At 43.7% G+C, this 22,841-nt stretch overlaps 2 protein-coding genes across 3 annotated transcripts in view; one reads left to right on the top strand and one right to left on the bottom strand.

Annotated features, from left to right (window-relative positions):
• The window catches only part of LOC120902183 (insulin-like growth factor-binding protein complex acid labile subunit), a 35,029-nt gene extending 19,091 nt beyond the window's left edge, over positions 1–15,938 (bottom strand). Inside the window, exon 1 of the mRNA XM_040310730.1 lies at positions 14,731–15,938. The gene's annotated coding sequence lies outside the window, so the exon portion shown is untranslated. The remainder of the gene's footprint in view (positions 1–14,730) is intronic.
• A 3,365-nt stretch (positions 15,939–19,303) lies between these two features.
• On the top strand, positions 19,304–21,164 carry LOC120900974 (gelsolin-like). Of its 2 annotated transcripts, none has more exons than XM_040308622.1 (3): positions 19,304–19,438; positions 19,820–20,048; positions 20,140–21,164. In XM_040308622.1, the coding sequence occupies exons 2-3, from the start codon at positions 19,821–19,823 to the stop codon at positions 21,076–21,078; spliced, it is 1,167 nt and encodes a 388-aa protein (XP_040164556.1). In that variant the 5' UTR covers positions 19,304–19,438; position 19,820; the 3' UTR covers positions 21,079–21,164. The 2 variants fall into 2 exon arrangements, with proteins under 2 accessions (XP_040164556.1, XP_040164557.1); XM_040308623.1 differs by having other exon boundaries at positions 19,338–19,442.
• The last annotated feature ends 1,677 nt before the right edge of the window (positions 21,165–22,841 follow it).

Genomic DNA, 22,841 nt, shown 5'->3' with positions numbered 1-22,841 from the left:
GTCTTAGTTAAACGTTTTCACGAAGGCGCTTTTCCTCTTTGTAGCCGTTGGGGGACAAAGGTAAATATACAACCGCTACGGCATTCCCAGCCAGCAATGTTTGTCTCATGCTCACGTGCGCGTGTGTTAGCTTCATCAAAGAGATTTTTCGCAATTAATATGATCCATTTTAACACGGTTCAAAGGGATGAAGTGCGCACACTTTACCGGTGTGTCGAGTTCACATATTTTTTTGTGTTGTTAAATTACACCCATTAAGTGCAATTTGATAAATGTAATTAAAACTTGCTTCGGTTTAAATTTCAAATAGTGGTATTAGCAGTAAGCTAAACAATGAAGAACAATTTACACAATTGATATAATTATACAGCTTGCGCGCTAATGTGTAGTTGATTAATAAACTAAATTGCTGATTGGAATTTCTCCTCCCAGATGATTTATATTTGAAAAAAGGTATTTACATTTAATTGCGCAATTTTGCGCACTGGCAGCTAATAAAGTTTCTGGGAAATTATGAAAATAAAACGTCAAACGCGAGCTGTTGATTGAGCGTGATAATTAAATTAAACACAAATTAATTGTGCCTCTTTCCTAGAACATTTGCTGCTAGTGCATTAAATACATTTTTTTAATAATGCTTATGGTTGCATCGTTTTTCCTTTTGATAGTTTAATGATGCAATCGAAGATTTAATTTCAAACCATTTTTTGACAAAAAAAACTTGTTTTATACTTCAAAACTTGTTTAAATTACTGTAGATTGCTGTTTTCTTTTTCATTAATGGGGCCCTTCACCACTCCAGTCAGTTTTTGTATAGAGTTTGACAGTTGGAGGCTGAAATCATGTAAACACTCCATATAAAACCACACATAAAATTAGCAATTTTCAGTCTAGATTATTCTAACCTCAAAGCTAGAATTAGATTCGAGTACCTGCTCGAAAAATGGTGTTTACATTTATCCCAAGGTGCATTAAAGAGATCTGGTGATGGAAACCAGAATCAAAGTGTATGTAGTCCAGGGGGTCTCATAGCATGTTTTTATAACCAAATTTTAATATCACTTTCTGACAAGATGGGTGAAAACTTTTGTACAAACAAACTTTCTGGAGGCTGGACGAATACTCAAAACACTCTTAAAATCTTCATTCAGAAGCAAAAACGATAAAAATAAGCCTTCTAAATACATACACCTTGGGATAAGCCCACCTGTATATTATACCCACTTAGGCGGCGCTCTAGCAGCAATCGAACACGACATCCGACACGAACAAACCCATATAATCATATGGAGGTGCACTGTCAGACACAAACAAACAAACAAGACAAACGTCGAGTCGAACATGTCAGTTGATTCTGTCTGTGATGTTCGATACCCACCTGTGCTGTGAGTACCTTGGCTGTCAAACGCTTCACAGCTACAGTAGATAGAATTCAATTCGGGACATTTTTAAGTTTGTTTAGGTAGTTTGTCTCTTTTTCTTCTTTAAATTGCGTGCAAAATATTTTAAATAGCTATCAATAATTATTGTTAAACTTTTCAATCAATTATAACATCAAATATAAAGGATTGAAACGTATTAAACTATTGTGTGTACATAATCCATGTGTATGCACTGTATGTGTTTTGGCATGGACGTTTGTTTACATTTTTCAATATTAAATTTGAATGATTTCTATGTTATTATAGATGTGAATAACTAGTAAATTATGAGTTGAATCTTCCCCCTGTAGGTGGATATTCATTTAAACTATGAAAATGCTTCATTTTCGAGACGAAAAGAAAGGCGTATTGCAGTGCATCATGACAGGTCTATAAGACATCGAACAGCTGACAGAGCACCTATCGAACAGAGTCGTGTTTGTTTGTCTCGTTCGATTGGTCCCAGAGCGCCGCCTTAGATAGCTGCCCGCAAACTGCTATACAATGCAAACAGCTTACAGGCTGAAATTTCAGCCTACGATCCTAAAACAGAAAGGGCCCGAATAATAGTATATATTAAAAATTGGTAAAAATTATAACTATGGTGAAACTTATAGGGCTGGCCGCACTGTTCTAACGTTATATAAGAACTTTTTTTTTTGAGGAAAGCCGTCATTCAAAACACTTAAAAAATCGCAGAAATATGCCCAACTATTGCGTTGTGAAACCATGTTACACTGCTGGGATGTTACACTTTTGCACTGTCGATGTGAATAACCTCAAATACTTAGACTAATAATTTCCCACTCACTCTTCGAAATAAAAGCTTAAAATAGTTCTGTGCGACCCAAGCGCCAAACTCGCCACTCACTTACGTTGATTGCCAAAAATCCCAACGTTTCAAGTGAACGCACTCCCGCAAGCTGGGTGCGGGTGACAAAACGACTCCCACGTGCCGATTTGCCGTGCTCTTTGGCACTGCCAAGAAAGGACCTTCATCTTGTTTTGCAATCAAACTTTCGACAAAATGCGAACTCTGTGTCTTTCTCCCTTCTCAGTCACTCTCCTAAACAATTCCCACGAAGCTATCTTAAAATAAAACGCTACATGAGTCATCCCAATACAACGGCAAGTGCATATATCCTGTTTTACTAACAGCCAAAAAAAAGATCCTACAAATGACAACTACTACTCTGCGCAATGACCGATACCAACGCACGGTACGTCTGAGGCTGCCGACATAAAACACACCACCGCGGTCACACGGTGCTGCTGGCCGTCTCCGGGAGCGAGACAACGAACACATGTTTCTTTAAAGGTTTATTTCAAGACGCATTTGAAAAACTGCCAATCTAGCCCAAGTGTACTTACCCGCACGCGGGTAAGTACATCGCTCTTCCTAAGGACGTGGTTTGCCTTCCCGAGCAACTGCTGCCGAGAACACCGGGAGCCCGCGCTGCACGTCAATCGATACGGGGTGAGAATCGTGCCGGGACTACGATAAGGCTCGCCCCCGTCTCTGCCCCATCGATCGGCTCGCATCATTAGACCCGGTGACGGGTGCCTTCTCTTCTGTGCGTCCCGGCAGGGGTTCGTTTGATTAAAACCACCGAGGGAGTATCGTCGCACCCAACGACGTTCTGCAGCACAACAACAGACGAGTCAGACGGGACGTGTTTGACATTTATGCTTTGTTTTCTTTCTCTTTTTTACCCACCCTTCCCCCTCGTCCAATCTGACTCCCGTGTTGGCTGGGCCTCCGGTTTTCAGGCCGGGCCACTCAGACGAATGAGCGCAAGTAGCAAGTCTTCCCCTGGAAGGTTGGGACGGTGCGCAGACAGCGCAACACGGAACGCCAACCTTCAAGGACCTACACCCTACGTAGTGGAGATCGAAGTACTTGAAGTTGCCGTCACTTGAGCGGTGACGTACTGCATGTTCACACTCCACGCCGTCTCTCCGCAGTTCCTGCACGTGATTGGAGTACCGTGCATGGACGTGCATTTTGCGTCCAATTTTTCCACACCCAAACTGACATGTCGACACCGGGCAGATGACGCGCTCCAAACGAGCCTTGTCGAGCCGGAACCGTCAGCGCTTTAAAGTCGACCTGATTGGACAACACTAAACGATTGCCTGTGTTGGGGCGGGGAATGTGTTCTCCGACATCCACGCCGATAGAGCGCAATAGAGTGAAGTTTCCCGGTAGTCCTGATGTGGAATCAGCTTTTCCCCCATTTGAGCTGAAAACCCCTCAACGAAAAAGCCGAGCTCCAAAACAAAATGGGAAAATTTAATTTATGTTTATTTGCTCACGGAACACGCGAACGACCCCACTTCCACCCGACAGGCTCCCGGGTGGACGCGTCGTTTGCCGGGCGTGAAAATTGTGCTCAACCAAAGATGAGGAAGCGTCCTCGGCTAGCCAACAGAGGGGTTCTACTTTCCTGCAAACGGTGCTGTGAACAAGTGAACAATTCGCAACCCATCACGCGACGTACACGCGCACCCTTACAGATGGTTCGGAGTTGGTTGCTTCCCGGCCCCTTGATTCGGCGGCACCAACACTCGATAATGCAATTAGCTACCGCTTTGTGCTTCGGTGCAATTTACGTTTGGACTGTCGGCCTGCTGCCAGCGGGCAAAATGGCTACCTCCCTTTGCGCAGCTCCCTGCTGCGGAGTGTATAACCGGAAGAACCAAAATCAACAACTAGAGACACGCGCGCGCGCTAAACTCCTGTCGCTCTCCTTCCATCTTTTTCCCCCAAAAAGTCGTCATGATGGTGCCCTTTTTAACGGTTGGAAAAGGTTTATGTTTTATTTCATTGCAGTACAGTGCAAAAGTACAGCAAGGGAGTAGTAGCAGTAGGTTGAAGTTGAAGTTTGAGTCTGCGGCTAGCCCGGAGGAGGTGTTGTGTGAAAATTGACTACACCAAAACCTGGCAACTCCTTCCCCCCAAAACGCACGCCTGGAGTGAGTCTGACAGAGCACGCGATTTTACGACTGTCGTTTTGAGGTTTTGAGACGTGCGAGGGAGTAGAACTTTTCGACCAGTCCAGCAAAAGGGACGCGAGGACGCGACACGGAAAGCTGTGGCATGCAACAACGACAACAAAAAAGGGAAGTACAATAAAAAGTGGAAACAACCAATGTCCCTGTCACCTGAAATGAAGCTATTGGAGTTGGAGTTGTTTCCAGCGATACGAATGGGGAAAATTGGCAGTTCATGATAAATTGCTTGCGTTTGAGCTCCCGTCACGGGACCGCCCTTTTCCAGTGAAACCATTTTGTTTTGAAGAGGAAGAGGGGGGCCCGACAACCGATTCCATATCATCTTACGACCCCATGGGTCGTCATATCATAAGAAACGCATCGATGGATAAATGGTTGACACTTGTGGGCACTGCTCACTGTGCTGTCCTTGTTTTTATTATTCGGGGGTTTTTGAACTTCTTCAACACCCGACCCAACCGAACAACCCCAAGCTGTCAACCATCCTGACCCGTCCAGGAGGGGCAGGTTTGGGTGGTTTTGCTTTGGGGTAATAGGAAATGCCATAAATTATAGAGTTCGTTAGCCAAAACACGCGTACCCGAGCATGGCGTTCTTCAGTTGATTGTTTCGCCGAAATATGATTGCCATTGTTGGTGGATTTTTGCTCGACGAATTCCCATCCCACGGAGACACGGTGTGAAAAATTGTCCGCGTTCGCTCGGGTTCGCTGGACCAGCGGCAGTCTCCCGAGAGAGAGAAATGGCAAAAGCGAAAAACGAGAAAAGGTAGCAAGAAGTTTTTCGTCCCATTTTGCACGGGGAAAGTTGTCAGGATACTCGGGAGCTCCCTTGATAGCTTGTTATAAATGTTAAAATGTTCATTTTCTATTCACTGTCACGATGGTATCTCCCTGGGGAGGAGCTGTTCCAAACGAGTAGAGCATTTTTAAACATAATTTTTATCTTTTTCGGAAGCGAAATACAAAACATTTGCTTGCGTTTTGGCTACAAACGCTACTAAAAATCATACTTTTGTATTTGAATGTGTCCTGAAGGCTTTAAGAACCAGACAATATTGAAGTTGTTCTATCGTACGAATATCCTCCTTTAGATCAACAAAAAATTGGGTTTAGAACGCGAAAGGACGCTACGTCATGGACACAATATCGTTGCTTCATGCATCCATTGTACCTCCAAAATTGCATTGTTACGAACAAAAAGGTTCGACCGTTGGTCCACTGCCTTACATTCGTGCATTTCATCCCATCCCAGTCCGAACGTTGAGCAAACATTTCAGTCACTCGCTTTCGGACATCGCTCCACAACAGCCAACCCGTGACGTTCGCTGCTCAACAGAGTCCCACAAAAATCCAATAAATTGAACATGAAATCGATTGAGCATATTGCATGAGCATGTTCGGTTGCCGCCCTTTCCAATCCCTTTTCGACCGAATTCCTTCCATCCACATCGACAAAGGACTGCTAAACCCATCGTCGTCTCCCTGCTGTCGGGCGGGATAACGAGCGGGAGAAATAATCGGTCTCATACAACTACTGACAATCCCGGAACCCAAGGTCGGGTCCCGACTGACGAAGGCGCTCAATGGAGATTTTGAAGGGATTTGGGAATTAATCACCTCAAAAGTGGAAATCTTTTCTCGGGACCTAGTTTTTTGTGCGTTGCCTCCTGCTTCGGCCATTTCATACCCAGTTGTTATGTTCCCTCTATTACACGGTGCGAGGAGGTTTTTTTTTTTTTGGTGACCAAAGGCTCAATACAAATCATTCGTAGCATGTCAACGCCGCCTAGAACTAGCTTCATCATCCTTGGAGCATGTGATCACGGGACAGAGGAAAAATAGCCGCCTTAGAGCCGGAAAAGCGCAGAAACAGAGTGCGTTTGGCTTGGTATTTAAGCTCTCTTCTTTAACCTTGCCTCTAACACGACAGGACGAGGACCTAAAAATCCTAACTCCTCAATCACGTTGCGTTGAAGCGGTCGAAAAAGGACGACCTCCAAGCAATTCTCGAGGGCAACCGACAAATCGAGGGTCGCGGTTACATCACGGCATTCTTCCGCTCCTTTCGCACAAAGCAGTTGTATTCAAACGTCTTCAAAGGCTAACCTACGTCTAACAATGCCTTTACCTTTGCCCAGCCAACCCGCCAACCGAACTAAGCACTAAGAGCATCGCGTTGAATAGACCCTCAATAAACCATCCAGCTACAACGAGTGTGTGTGTGGCTGTGTAATTTTCGGATCATTCTATACCACTCTTCACCGAGACGGCTCTTCGAGCTTTCGGAGCTACAATGAATAGGATCTTCCCAAAAAATCACAACCATCCAACATTTGCGCCGTCATCGCTGCAAGCCGTCGTCGGAACGCTGCACACCTTGAACACCGTGAACGTGATTTTTTCCTCTCGCCATGATTATCATGAATAATTTCGAGTGGCTTCCCCATCGATCCCATCGATTCTGCGGTACCTCAACAGCAAACGGCGACGACGAGGACAGGATTACGCAGTGATTGGATTCAATTTTACGCCTCACCGAACAGCTGTCATCACCGTTCAGAACCAGCACCAGGCGGCGGTTGTCATTGCGGAATAAGTTACGGGAACGAAAGGCGAAAAGGACGACACGCAGCCTCAATGTTACCCCTTTTTTTGCAACCAGGGAATTTCATTCCATCCTCCGGAAATGAAAGAGAGAGAGAGCAAGAGAACGCGCGTGTGTTGTCTGTTTTCCTCCGTATTTATACGGAATGTTTTGAATAGTTTGACAAGGCTCACCGCATCCCGAGTGAGGACCCTTAGGACGGTCTGTGCAGTCTTGGTGCCGAACGTCAAATAAAACCTCCCATTGCAGGGCTGAGATTCGTAACACGGGATACAGAACCATCGGCACAGATCTTTCCCGGAATCTGTTGTGCAAACAGATTAGCCTATCAAGGGCACAGGAATGTTTATTCCCCGACTTTTTAGGTTAATTTTCTGCCCAATAAAATTTAGCGATTAAAAGCGGCCATGAAACTGTGCGTGTTTACGGGTTTGGAGTGAACATAATAATCTTTATTTGCTAAAGCAATTGCATCATTGAGCTGGAACAGGAGTGGAGTCGCAGCATCGCAAAGAAAGAATGCAATGAACAACGTAAAACTATGGCATTTTCGCTAAAGCAGAATAATCATGGAAATTTCAAGAGTATTCATGGAATTGAAGGAACGTAAAATGTTCGGTATTTCATGCAATTTGAATTCAAGTTTTAATTTTATAGTTAGAGCTTTACGAAAACCACTATTTTAGTGGATTATCTATTCTTCTCCAAACAGCATCATAACAGGATAGATTATTAGTGCATTTCTAAGTGCTTAAACATAATTACTACAGAGCGTGGTCAAGAATCTTATCAGTATATTATCCTGCAGGACATAAGTATTTCTTGCTGCTATTGCACAAACCATAAGTTTTTAAGTGACATTCGTAGGACAGTTTTTAGGTATATTTCAATAATATTTGTATCACATCTACAACAAATGAAGTATTATCAATTAGTCCAACACTTGAAGTAGGAGTAAAAGTCACAAATAGATCATAACAAGTGCACAATGCTCATACAACAACTCTTACAATAGTCGTAATATTGATTGTCCATTTCAAGACACAAATTATACAAAAAAACAATTTAAGAACTCTCTCAAGTAAGGCAATAACAGTGGAATGTCTTTAATAATATCACACTAAATATCTCATACTGGAATACAAAACTAATTTCAAAACCAAGCAACAACTTTGAAGTATAACACTCTAGACTCTAGAACACTGGAACAAACCAGGAAATAAATGAACTCCCGTCAAAGAATACAGCCCATCCACAGCAAACAGTTTCACTCAAAAATAATCTAATATCACTTCCAGCTTTAACTTCACTTGCTTTTCCAACCTAACAGTGCCATTCGCCGGGCTAAAAACGTTCCCATGGTGCCTTCGTTACAAATCTCATCAAACGCATCGCATCCCAACGGGCAACCTTTATGCTCCTCGGCCCGAAGAAACAAAGAGCCTCCTCACGGGTTCCTCATTTTTCATCATCGTCCAAAAATGGCATTCCATGGCACAAACAAAGAGGCATTTGCCGATGCGATATTTCCCAGAATAACACCACCGTACATTTGGCTTGTGCGTTCTCGAGAGTGTTCTATTAATATTTTTCCAGCTTCCAGCTTCCTCCTCTTCAAACGGTTGTATACGCTGCTCTTAGCACAGCGTACCTGCGGTGTACACTTACGTCTACGGAGGCCTAATTTTTGAACCATTTTCAGAAACATGACTCGTACGTTTCGAATCACTTCAAATCCTGCCCGGTAGCGAGGCATTATTTTCTTTACGGAAAAAGGAGATGAAGATTAACCATTTCGCAAATAGGCAAAAAGAAACAAAAAAATAGTAAGGAAAATAAAGCGAATGCGTACACATTCCATTGCCACCTTTGCGCTGGCCGCTACTCTGAACGGTAGCATCAGCGCAACGGAGGAGGTCCCGCGTTTGAGAGTTTAACCGTAGAACATTCCACCCGTAGCTCTCAGGCTTCCGTTTGCGCTCCGGCCCTCGGGGTTATTTTTGGCAAAGGACTCCAAAAGGCGTTCTCCCTGTTTCTGTATGTGTGCGTTGGTGAAATAAACAGGACGGCAAAGAGGACGGCCCGAACCCGGTTAGGGAAAAACGCACATCGCACACCGGCGATGCTGCTGCGAAGCAAAATCTATTGCTTTCATCGGGCGAACGATTTATGCGTTCGCTTCTGGTCCATAAATATAGCCATTATTTACGACTGGTGATTGCACTGACGATCATAATTATCGTAATTGTCTGAGCCGGTCTGCCGCCGCCGCCCGCCCGCTTGCATGCGAAAGAAAAGGCCCTGGAATGGAGGGATGAAACTTTCCGCTACCGAGTTTCCGCTATTCGTGCGAGCCCGGGAGCCTTTACTGCTGCAGCTGTTGGTGCGGTATACGGCCTAACGCACGTTTCCGCAAGGCTGCGTAGATTATTTCCAACATTAAGATCCTTGCCTGTGTGCGTTTCAGGGGCCAATGTCTGGGCGTATAAATATAAAATGTATTATCTTTATTTTCACTTTCCCTGCCACTTAAGAGCTGTGGGAGAAATCGCTAACACCACGAAGCTCTAAGAGCGCCGCGTGTTGGAGTTTGAGGAATTACCTTCCCTAGGATCCGCATCCTAACGTCAGCGTAACGGTTCGGGCAGGCGGATGGAACCAAAATGACGCAACAGAACCCGGCCACACTCAGTGGAATAAATAATTAATGAATCATCGACATCGGCTTTAAGCTTGCACTTCGCCTCCGACAGCCGGAAGGAGGGTAAACTCCGAACAAGCCCAGCAGGAAATAGCAGGCATCCTCGGGCGGCAGCAAACCTTGGGCTAAATTGATGAACTTTAATTGCGATTGCGGACCCCCCCTGCAGGAACGGACTAGACCAGGAGCAAGCAAAAAACAACGCAAACTGGGAAAGAAAGCCAATTGGAACACAGCAGAAGGTTTGTTTTTAATTCCCAAGCTAGTTTTAAAAATCGATAAGCTCTTTCACTGTCCAACTGCAGCAAAAAGCAAAAAAGCCGATCACATCGTTTACGTATCAGTTGCATCGGCAGATTAGAACTCTTGCACAATGCCGGTTTGGTACCCATGGGAAATAGTGCAGGATTCTCCATTCTACCTGCTCCTGGTGCAAAGCTCAAGACAAAACGAAATATACAATTCTCATTAGGATGAAGAAAATAAAACCTTCCAAGTCATGCTCATGCAGACCTGGATGTGCTTTAGAAATCCTGCATGCATCCTGCCGAGCGATGCTGAAATCAAACCAGAACGTATCCTTAAAGATGTTTAAAGCTCAGCGCATTAACGTGGAAAACCTCAGACACAGAAATAGAATCAAAAGAGATGCTTAAGCAAGCCAGCCGAAAAGAAACCCCGGAGGATTCGTTCGTTGGAGTTAATTGTCTTTAATGAGCCAACCATATCAACCGATCGAGCGACCAGCAGCGTGCAAGGCCAGCCAACCGCGATTTCTCGAGAAACTCCATTTACATTGAAACAAAAGTCCCGCAGAAGAAATCGATGAAAAACCAGCGGGAAAAAGAAATGGAGAGAGCAACAACAACAAAACACATTACATCCTTTGAAACAGGTGTTCTGACAAGGGTACTGCGCACGGCGATCCTACCCCTGTTTCCTCTAATTCCTGTGCATCGCTGGCAAGAGATCCCAGGCTTTAGCCCATTGAAAAAGTAATTAATTTTTACTGGCCCTTTCCTTTCCCTTTTCGGACTGCTCGGGCCTGCTCGTTGCCGGCCATTTCCGAGGAACGGGGCACGGTAAGCATACATAACAGCAGCCGTACCTCGATCCTTGGTCCAGTGTCCTTGTTGCGCTTCTCGAAAAACGGTTTCATACAGTCGCATTCTCTACTAATCCTTATTTTGGCAGCCTGCGTGTGTGTGTGTGTGTGTGTGTGTGTGTGTTGGTACACATACAAGTTGTACGGGATGTAATGAAGATACCTTTGCCGTCGCTCAGTAGGATAACATCTGACTTATCGCACCTCGCCCGTACACAGGTACACCGGGACACTCTTGCGCACGGTCTTGTCTGGACCCTTTTACCGTACAGCACCCACCGACCCAATCCGATACGATCGAAACCAATTTCGACCCGTCGGAAACCCGGCGTGTGACCGGGTCCATCCGTGTCGCTCTGGAAAAGGCCAACTTTTTAGCACCACCAGAGTGTGTGTTTGAGGACGAAGAAAGACAACAAAAAAAGGTTCTGAGGCTTCAGCGGTGTTCGCTTTCCGGGAAGTGTCAAAGCGGTCCTCGGAAAGGCGTTGGAAAGCTGGACGCCAACACGCCCGGGAGCTGTCCCCGAGAGGCGCTGTCCGGCACCCGCCGTTGGGTGAACGGTCGATCGTTACGACGCGATAAAGATATTTAAACAAATTGCTCACAGTAATCTCGTACGCCCGGCTCGTTGATGCTGCCAGTGTCACGTGTTGCCGGGCCGATTACCGAGGCAGAAACTATTCGGTGACAAATTAGATTAGAAGCGCGCTACGGGTAATCCAGCACCCGGTCAAAATGTTCGATGGAACATGTGTTAATCGGTTGTGTTGGGATGGGATGGAAAGGTTGGGCGAAGGTGGCAAAGAGCTGCAGCCTAATGGGCAGAACGTGTACAAACAGGGGGGCAGTAATCGGTTAATGAAGCATGGTAGTGATTCCTGGAGAAACAAAAAAAAACTGATATCAGCTCGGAATTTGGAGGAGTTTCTGATCGAGATGGGATGTTTAGTAAATAGGAAAGTAAACATGTGTATCAATTAAGGAAATACGCTTTGTTCATTACTAAATTTACCATTATTGGGGTGGTTATTCCATTTCTACAAATTTTTGATATTGAGTTTGATATCATGTTTACATGGTAGCATTCTTCACCAAACAAATCTCACGTAAAAATAGCCACAAATAGTTTACCAATTCATTTGATCACACTCATTTAAAAAAAATCAGTTCATCTATGCTAGAATGCTATCACATTTTGATTACATCACTAGCTATAGAACCACTCAAGTAATGTTAAAAATAATGTAAACATTTTCGATTTTTAGTACACAATAGTAAAGATCCAAAAGAGTGGCTCTCAACTGTCAATTTAATACGGAAAAAACAACTAATTGAATGTAGCATATTCACAGTTAGACAAGTAAGATGTTCTAATTTAGTAAGTATTTCTCTCCAATGTTCATACTATCTTTTACTATCTTAATCCTTCTTTGCCATTTACAGTTTTAAGCTTGTCCTCCTTATTGAGTAGTAATGCATTTGACAGCTGTCAGTTTTCCAACAACACTGACAATTATTAGCTGTCATTCAACTATTTGATGTACTAGAAATTGAAAATTTAAATATCCTCCCCAGTGAATTCAGAATAATGTACTAATTGTTGAAATTTAGGATTTTGAAACAAATTCCTTGTATCAGTCAATTCTTCAATTTTTATTTAGCGCTCCAAGAAAGAATTCTGAACTGTAAGCTGTGCAAACAAACCGTCTACCAAATAGGTACACCATCATGTGACCAAGCTCATGCCCTTTGATGCTACAAACTTAATATTATCCTCTCTCCACGACCGTCTCCAAACAATCGCAGCACGTTCCATGCATAAAGTCACCTCACAATGGCAAATGTAAATATCGCCGTGTTGTTTGCGGTATGTTGTCATTGTATACATTGTCGGGTTCGATGGAAAACCAACCCTCCGGGACCACGTGATACCATGGATTGGCGAACACATCTTCCCACCTGGAGTCAACAGCCACCGTGTAATGTACTCGCTCTCTCTCGTTCTCCGAGACTCCTACACCTGCAAGCGCTTGAGCATCTTGCTGTCTGACGGTGCCTAAGCCCATGCTCCAGCGGCACCATAAACAGACCCATTGCAGTCGACTTCATTTTGCAATTCATTGAAAATTTATTCCAACCATAAATCGAATTTATTTATTTCCATGTATATTGATTTACCCTCACTCAATGTGTGTGTGTCGATCGTTCCATTTTCAAAGAGCTACGGGGATCACGGTACTGGGAATCGATTTCCTTGAGCTTCGCACACGAGCCACTCAAAGGAAGCTCCACCAATGCGCCAGGTGAAACGGTCCACGGGCACGGGGAAATTGAAATTGCGAGTGCCAAACCGAAAATCATACTAAATACTGATGGGAACAGGAAAACAACAAATCAAAGTACCTTCACGGCGAAGAAGAAGAAGAAGATGAGGGAAAAATCAAATATCCCACCAACCACGGGTGTGTGTATCGAAGAGCACGCCCCGAAGCCTAAAACAGATTCGGCAGTCAGGTCTCGTCGGCAGCTTTTTATCACCATCAGCAGCAGCGCCGCGTGTCACGCTGGCGAAGAAGCATTTCCATTCGCTCCATTACCCCCGGCAACGGTCACATCGCCATGTAGCAGGGCTTTTCTGAAGCATTGGCCACCAGCAGAAGAAAGATCACAGGAGACTTGCCCTGCGAACGACGTGCGCCATGAACAGTACGACAAAAAAAGTGCCAAAAATCTTGCAGATATTGGAACACCTTAGGCTCCAAGCAAAAAAAAAGCCCAACAAATCAAACAAACAGATTGAAAAGGTTGAAGAAAACGGAATCAGTCAATAAAATTTCCGCAAATCTCAATATCAATGTCGCATCTGTCTCGCTGGTACTGGAATTTGGTGGAGTCCTTCTTGATGGTCTCGCCGAGTCTTGGGAGGTGGATGTAAAAAAAACGCGAATCTGTACACTTCCGTATTTACCAAGGCACCACAAACGTGCTGCCCCGGGTTCCTCCCTGCCAACCCCGAACAAACGCACCCGGAAGTGTAAATGGACTCTCCATCTTCCCTTGGTGCCTTGCCGAAGGGTAAGGTGGTAGAATTTCAATTTAGGGCGTGACACGGTATTAAATTCGACCGCAAACGTCGGCACCTTTCGAATCACCGTAGCGAAGCTATTTGATTGCCACACAGCAACAAAAAAAAAAACAGGAACGAGAGCTCCATTCCCGCACAACTTTCACTTTCGTTGCCTTTGCCACTAGCTCCATCCATCTACTCACACCCGCAGGACACACAAAGGAATATAAATGTGGCTCAGTGTACTCGGGGCTCCACTCCTTTATAAACACGTAGATATCCTGCTGTACAGACGCCGAAGCTTTCGCTTCTTTGTGTCTCGCAGTTGGCTGCGCTTTAAAATACATCACCATGGGAGTTGGCAGCGAGGCTCACTGTGTGTCTGTGTGTGTTTAGATCGTAGGAGGCAAAGAATCGTTTCCTTTTGTTCTTTTCGGCGCTGGGCTGTTCCACCGGACACACCCAGAAAAATCGGGCGGGGAAGCCTTTACGCGGTAGCTCCATAATAAAAAAACGAGGAGCTACGAAACACCCCAACTTCTAAACAAAAAACCAGCGCAGGCAGATGGCGCTACCGAGGAGGAGGAGGAGGTGGGAGTGATAACAAAAAAAAGGATAACAGAAAAAGGATACCCACTGCCCCATCCAAAGAGGACCTGCGCACGGGGACGGGGGCTACGGTAATGTTGCGATATAAATAATTCATGACCTCCCTGCAAGCCTCAAGAAAGGGGAGCGAGCGAGAAGCCTTCCGTAAAATGGTCGTGAAAGGCCAATCGTGGAGTGGTATTTAAAGAATGTAATAAATACAAACCTCTTTCTTCCTGATGCTACTGATGCTGCTACTACTGCTGATGCTGCTCCTTCGCTTTTATGCCCTCTCTCTCTCTTTCACTATCTCTCTCTCGCGTCTCTGAGGTGACTTTAAGTAGCTCTCCGCTCCCTGGTAGTAGCACCCGCACGTCGCATTAGTTCTTATCTTTTTCGCCCTTGATTGTCAGTCCGTCAGCCCGGAACTTTGGATGGTCATTCAGAAACAGTGCCCGCAATCAGCATGCTTTCGTTGCTTGCCTTCACCTTGCCTCAAACCGGAAGAGTTCTGGCGAACTTTAGGCGCTCACCCAATTGAGCCACTCCCTTTCGATTGGGTGGTTCACTCCCGTAACTATCCGCTACTCCCCCCTCTGCTTTTCCATACTACACAAACAAACCAAGGGTGGACACACTTCCGGAATGATAAAGAAGGTATTTTCGACACACTCTGCCCACGCCGACAAATCACTGTCCCCGTTCGGTTCGGTTCGGTTTGTTCGTTCGTTTGGGTCTTTGCATGGACTGGGTTGGTTTGCTGGATGGCCCCAATTTGTACGCTTTCCGGTTCAGCGAACCACGGTTTCGGAGGTTTCGAGGACGCTTTCAATCCGCTTGGTCCAGAGTTTGCCGAACTACACGAAATCCGAAACCAGGCGAAAAACCCGCACCGGAACGGCCCTGGACACGCCTACACACCCGAAGTCGCTTGCCTGGGGGTCACCGTTTAAAGCTGGCCCTGGGCTGGAGCAAACCAACTGCAACTGCTACTGTTCCACGGCACTCCGTTCGGCCGTAGTCATGGATGCAGCGTGGAATAGTTTACACTTCAATTGTTTGTTTTTCGTCCATTGTACAGTAGTAGCTGGAGGAGTTTGATTTGCTTTGGCACAACACGACACAGACACACAGCAAAAATCACACTCAACGAACGTTACGAACCGTTTATTATCGACTCACTTGGCACTGACACTTCAGCGGATGAATTTGGCAGCTTTCAATGATTGCTTTCGGAGGTTTATGCTGACTAAACAATTGTAGTTACTGTTTTTCTTCTATTTTTTTTGTTCTTCTTCACGCACACACACACACACACAGCTAGAACGATTCACATCGCGCTTGTAGGCTTTAATGCAGCGAAACTGGGATGCGCCCTACGTTACGGTTCCGGTGACTCCGCAGCGCAAAACCACACCGACCCAATATTATGAAACATCCAGCTCGAACTAATCTTCGCTCTCTCGGAGCATCGGCTGTTTAGCGTCGCAGCAGCCTTCGCCTTTCGGGATGGAAGCGTATACGCACACACTCACACTCACACAGCACCATCTCTCCGAATATCCTTTTGTCACCTGCTTGCGCCTACATTGACAGATGGGAGAGCAAGAGAGTCTCACAGCGCAGGAGACGGGAGAGCGTACGAAGGCCTTCACAACGGTTCAAGTAACTGGCACTGGGACGGACGATTTTACTGTCGGGAAAATCGGGAAAAACGGCGACGACTCCTCTCGGGATGCAAAGCTGACCCGCCACATCGCACTCTTTTCTCTCTATTTTCGAACACGCACACAAAAACGTGCTTTTATCTGTTTCTCTTTCTTGCTAGTTACAGTTACTTCCCCCCGTCTCCTTTACGCTTTGTTGCAGCGCACAAAAGCCGAAACAAGGAACCTTTTCTGTTGTTGTTGTGCATGAGGGAACCCCACACAAAAGACCCTTTATTCAGGTTGGTTCCTTTTGTGTTGTTCTCCCTTCCGTTATTCTGACTGTACGCTGCAGTAATAACGAGAAACTGAGAAAAGGAGGGAAAACCAATCCCTTTGCTTTTCGAAACTCGTCCCTTCGTGTGGTTTGTGTCCTGGCTAGGTTGATCCATTTTTCGCCCTGTTTTGCTGTACGCGAACAACATACGAGTTTCCCCTTATTAGCATCCGCGAAAGGATGAATGAATCGAAGAGTCGTATTTTCGTCGGGGTTGAAGCTTCGTTAAGTATTTCTTCCGTTCTTTGATGGACACATTCATGTCCTTTTCGGTAGGAGAGGGCATTTACTCGCGATTGGTTTTGTGGTGGGGATGAAATATTTCAACATCAGAAATGAACGCTTAGGGGAAAGCCAAAGGATGCATTTTTCTATCCACCTAAAGGTTTAACTCTATGCCCGACTATTAGAGAAAACATCTTAAAATAAAATAAAATTAATTACTTTCACAAGAGCATCTGTTACCTCTACAAAGTGACTCAGCAAATGCAAAATAGGTATAAAAACATGAGTTACTATAAATAAATTGAAGGAAGCGAGGTAATGCAGCATGTAATGATTACAATGTTAAATTAAAAACAGGATATTATAACAGATTGTTTTCCTTATTTACATTTAGGACCCCATTACAAGTTGTCGATGGCACCATTTTAGGCTTTCAATAGTCTAATGTGGCCTGAGGATCAAAATTTGGAAAGATCTGGTATATTGCAGCGTCAGCTCTTACAATATCAAAAGGTACGGTATGCCCCTCTATATCAAAGATTTGGTATCCGTTTAATTTGCACTAATAAGGGGCTATCCTTAAATAACGTCACGCTCACGAAGGAGGATAGGGTGTACCTTTCAGTAGCACAATAACACATGCTCCACAAATACCATAACAGAAGCAGCGACAATATCGGGGAGCGGACTAAGCAGCTTCGTGAGGTTGCGATCTTTCAAAGGGCACGAATTTTTAGCAGGAGGCGGATAATACACAAACTAATAGGTTTTGAAGTCCGTCGAGCACGAGGAGACTCCACCACTCGCAACATGATTTATGGTTGAAGTTTGTAAAAGTTAATTGGTGAATCCAGCAACCTCGTTTAAACTAGAAGTATATTTCTCCTGGCGTTACATTACAGCGATAAAAGAGCGATAAAAGAATCAAATGTTTCCATAATTTAAGATGGTTTCCTGCCTAAGAAGCCCTTATAAGCCGTCAGTATAGATGGGTACGCCTTGCATTAGAGAAGCCGAAGTTGAGCTTTTTTTAATATAACTTTTTTGTTATTTTCCTTGAAGAATATTAGTTTTGTGTATTTGAAATTAATTTAATAATTGGATATACATTTGACCAAAACGCTTGATCAGTGTGATCACCTTCACGTCTAAGTTGTTTCTTAGAAGATCACGCGTGTTATAAAATTAGTTTTAAAAACATAATTAATATATATTTTGTTCAAGAGATTTAATAGGTTCTATATCTGAGTTTCTTTAGCTCGAACATCTCAAAATTAGCTAGCACAAGATGCAACCTAATATGGCCAGATAGATGATAATTTTGATGAGCACTTCCTCCAGTATCGACTATTACTAGTAATAGTAGACAGAAGTTCGAAATGTCGTGATGCCACCTTCAACACGCCAAATACAAATGATAGGCCTTCTGAAAAAAGAGCAATGACAATGACGCTGTACGCGATCATAGCATCTGATTAATCTGCCTATCTTCTCTTCATACAAACAACAAACTTTCTGCAAGCGCATCTCAGAGTCCAGTCAATGGATTGTTCCTGCATATTCCAGTTACTACTGAACCGTTTGTTTGTCTGGCTAATGTCTGTCGCTGCATCTCGAACCAGATCTGTTGTGGAATTTCCTTATTCAACGATAAGATTTGACATTATTGTTTCAAAACAACTCTTTTGTACGATGCAGTACACTGCAGCACACATTTGTAGTATTTGTGATTGATTCATACTTCAACACTAATACAATTGTGTCCTGGTCAGAGATTGTTGTTGCCCCGCTAGGTTTGTTTGTGAGCATACTGGGCATTCCCTTGTTTAGTATCAACATTAAACGTATAGAGGTGTCATTCGCACGATCACACGATCAGCCACTTGATGGCTGGGTAGTCAAACCCCAGTGTCTATGTAATGTATTTTTGAACATATAATATTGAATAATCAGAACAAAATATGGCATAGATTCTTTAAGTAACCTTTTGAAAGATGTGCCATGTTCAAATCTGGAAGGTTCAATCAGGTTCTAATAAGATTGTCAAATTAGCTAATCTTAGAAGAGTTTAATCAAATCAGAAGCGAAATACGATTAAAGGTATATGGAGAAACCAATAAATAAATCAAATCAAACAATACATTAAATCTACATGCTGGAAAAAGTGATAATGTAAGCGTTGTACATACATTACTACACATTTTGTTCATACGGCTGTAATTAGTTTTCACTGTTACGGGGAAAATCGATCAACTTGCCAGCGCTATATGACCTTTCGCCATCCATTAGATCTACTCATTAGACAAACAAGCCGTCCAAATCCAGGTTTAATAAAAATAAGTATTCGACACTTTTATAATTTCAATTGGTAAACTTGTTATATATTCCAAATATTTCTAGTTACACTCTACTCCCAGAGTTTTACATCTCTGGTCAAGACAGCTCACAACATGGGAGCATAGCGAGTGTGAATCAGTAAAGATGACCGCACACACTTACACCGACACCTGACTTGTCTATCCCTTCCCAATACCTACCCAAACGTACGTCATCACTCAATCACTTCTCTACGATCTTCTTTCGCGGAATTGCGGCGCTTACATGTGTTGGTTACACCGCGAGTCCATTCCAAAAAGCTGAACGAATATAAATGATCATGAGCTTCGTTGCGGCATAACGTTCACGGAGTTACATCGGTGAAGTTGACCACAGCGAGACTCTGCTAGGTAGGTAAGGCTGCGCACATGATCGTACATAATCTAGAAGTGATTGTGAAGGAAGTGTGTTTTGTTTTTGTGATGTGATATCTCGCATTCTACATTCACTCAAGCATATCCTAATCGGATAGTGTGTGTGACAAAACCCGATGCGCCAGTGTTACACACCGTGTTCCGGTAAACCTTGAACTCATCTGTTCACGGGCCCCGTACGGGCCTATCAACGTGAAGGCTATAGGGGTCATCGGGGGAAACCGTACAAACAAAACCACCCAGTTGTTGTACAATCGTTGATAACCGTGACATCAATGACACTGCTGGAGCTGATGTTATTGAACAGCAGAATTAAACACCAACAACACACTGTGTTCTGCACTCTTTCGCCCACAGAATGAATCGTTTGCTCGTCAGTGCACTTTTGGTGACGGTTTCGGTTGCCCTCGTCCACGGTGCTACCGTTGCGAGCGGGCCGAACAAGAAGCTGAACATTCCCGCATTCAACAATGCGGGAAAAACTGTCGGCGTTGAGGTATGGCGTGTGGAGAACTTCCAGCCGGTCGTCATCCCGAAGGCAGAGCATGGCAAATTCTACACTGGTGATTCGTACATCGTGATGAACGTGAGTGATAACGACCATGCCCCGATGCAGGTGATAAGAAACCTGGGTTTTTATTGATGATCTATTTTGTCCTTTTGCCGCTCCAATTTAGACGAAGGAGGACAAGAAGAAGGTCAAGACGCACGACATCCACTTCTGGCTCGGCACGAAAACTACCCAGGATGAGGCCGGTTCGGCCGCGATCCTGTCCGTGCAGCTCGATGATCTGTTGGGCGGTTTGCCGGTACAGCACCGGGAAGTGGAGGGCACCGAGTCGGACCTTTTCCTCAGCTACTTCAAGGGTGCTGTCCGCTATCTGGAGGGTGGCGTTGCCAGCGGCTTCAAGCACGTAACCACCAATGATCCCGGTGCGAAGCGGCTGTTCCACATCAAGGGTACGAAGAATATTCGCGTCCGCCAGGTCGAGCTGGCCGTGTCGGCCATGAACAAGGGCGACTGCTTCATACTGGACGCGGGTCGTGAAATCTACGTGTACGTCGGTCCGCATGCGGGTCGCGTCGAGAAGCTGAAGGCGATCAACTTTGCGAACGATCTGCGCGATCAGGATCATGCCGGCCGGTCGAAGGTACACATTGTGGATGAGTTTTCCACGCTGACCGATCAGGAGAACTTCTTCACGATTCTGGGCTCCGGTTCACCGACCCTGGTGCCGGATCAATCCACCGCACCGGCCGATGCTGCGTTCGAGAAGACAGATGCTGCCCGCGTTCAGCTGTACCGTGTGACGGACGCCAAGGGTAAGCTGGCAGTGGAACCGATCACCGAACGGCCGTTGAAGCAGGAGTTCCTGAAGCAGGAGGACTCGTTCATCCTGGACACTGGCAGCGGTCTGTACGTGTGGATTGGCAAGGGAGCGACGCAGCAGGAAAAGACGCAAGCACTGGCCAAGGCACAGGAGTTCATTGGATCGAAGAAGTATCCGGCCTGGACGCCGGTCGAGCGGCTGGTGCAGAACGCGGAAACGGCTCCGTTCAAGCACTTCTTCCAGACCTGGCGTGCTGCCGGCTCGAACCAGTCGCGTTTGGTGTAAGTAGAAGTTTGGTGTTGAGTTGCTGACTGGCGTAGAAAATGAGATTGTTTTTTTAGAGAAATACATGAGATAATGTACAAAATGATGAAAGACGTGTTGATTGTAAACTCTTTAAACAATCCGAATAAACACATTTGAAGTCTTAAAAAAAACACAAAGTAACTACGTAATGTTTCACTCAGTCAATATTTTGTCACGTTTGAAGCGTCAGTTGCAGATTAATTGATGTCAATTATTTCTACCGGTAAATGGTTCTATTATCGTTTCCTCCAGCATGCCCGAAGCGAAATGTCATTGACTTAATTATACCGCCATATCTTAGAACGTAGTTAAATTGAACCTATCTGCGACCTTTAGAAGCTGCCTTTAAGGCAAACGATGACTATACAGCTTTTGTTTAAAACGCCAATAATTGTAACATTGCTAAAAAGTTAAATGTGTAGCTAGCGTACTTTACAAAAAATTTGTTTAAAATGAAGAAACTTCTTTAGTCGTAAATTGTAAAGCGTTGGAATTTTTTATTCAATATCATAAATTTGATGATAAATTTGGAAAATAGCGTCTACCGCATACTTTATCTTACATCACCACATGATTTGCATCATTTCCTTATCTTTAAAGCTGTTCATAAAAGTTAGTATTTCAAAAAAAATTAAATATACATTAACTATATTGAGTTTTGTAACTGTATGCAAGTCGCTTCTCTTTCAGTTTCGTCTCGTAGCTTTTGCTTTTATTCTACGTTCTTTAAATTATTATTTTTTTGCCACAGGATTCAAAGATTTACATTTGATACTTAAATTTATTTACATCAATCTGTTTTTTAAATCAAAAATACATCTATATTTTTAATTGAACTATCATCATTTTATTAAACAATTTATAAATTATCCTTATTACTGATTATTATTTGTGCTTATTGATAATCGTTTCCACCAAATTTTTGGTCTCAGGCATTATTTTTTGACAATTCTCATAAAATGTTGCTAAGATCATGCTAAATGTGATGGCTGATACATTTTACAAATTTGATCAAATTTACAGCAATTTTAATTTTACATTACAAAGACACAACAACAATTATGCAATTCGATTGTTTGTTAATGAATAAAATTTATTAAATTAATAAGATGTTATGTACTCCGGACAATAAGCTGGCTTTTTTCACTTTACTGAGATCTTCAAAATAGCATAACATTTTGTAAAATATTTTAAATTCTTTCAATTGAATTAGATTAGATTAGAAACCGTTTCAGACATAAGTGTTGTAAATAAAACAAATGACTACAGTGAAAAAAATTAAGCCTCAACGACTAAACTTGATGAGTTGGGGCTAATATGTAGCGGCTATACAATATTACCAATTTGATTATTCAGAAAGAAAGGTTCTGTAACGCCGAGTTCATTATAAGTATTTTGTTATCAACGCACTAATTTATGGGTTGTTTAAGGTTGATATTTTGCCGAGCTCATACTGTTAATTAGATTTAGGTATAATACGTCAATCATTATCAATCATCAATTATGATTAATCGATCTTTTTAATTGTTTTATTCAAGATTTAAAATGTTCCATTTATGTGTAAGACAATTCAATGCATGAGGCAGTTTTAGTATATTCCTTGGATTCAAAAAGAACTGCTTTCTTAAATATCTCCAACCATGACATCATTCAACTCAACGTTATGATCAATTATTCGTGTTTACTTTTTTTTTATTGATTTTTATAGAGACTTTGAGCCTTTCGTGTTTACTCAACTTGAT

The sequence above is a fragment of the Anopheles arabiensis genome, chromosome 3 (assembly GCF_016920715.1).
Source record: "Anopheles arabiensis isolate DONGOLA chromosome 3, AaraD3, whole genome shotgun sequence".
Taxonomy (NCBI): Eukaryota; Metazoa; Arthropoda; class Insecta; order Diptera; family Culicidae; genus Anopheles; species Anopheles arabiensis.
Note: the sequence above shows the minus strand (reverse complement) of the source record. Positions and strands in the feature narration are given on the sequence as shown.

Excerpts from the sequence above, each read along its gene's own strand:
- LOC120900974 (XM_040308622.1), top strand. The coding sequence starts at position 19,821 with ATGAATCGTTTGCTCGTCAGTGCACTTTTGGTGACGGTTTCGGTTGCC. Across the intron at positions 20,049-20,139 it reads ATTCGTACATCGTGATGAAC|ACGAAGGAGGACAAGAAGAA; the intron begins GTGAGTGATAAC and ends GCTCCAATTTAG.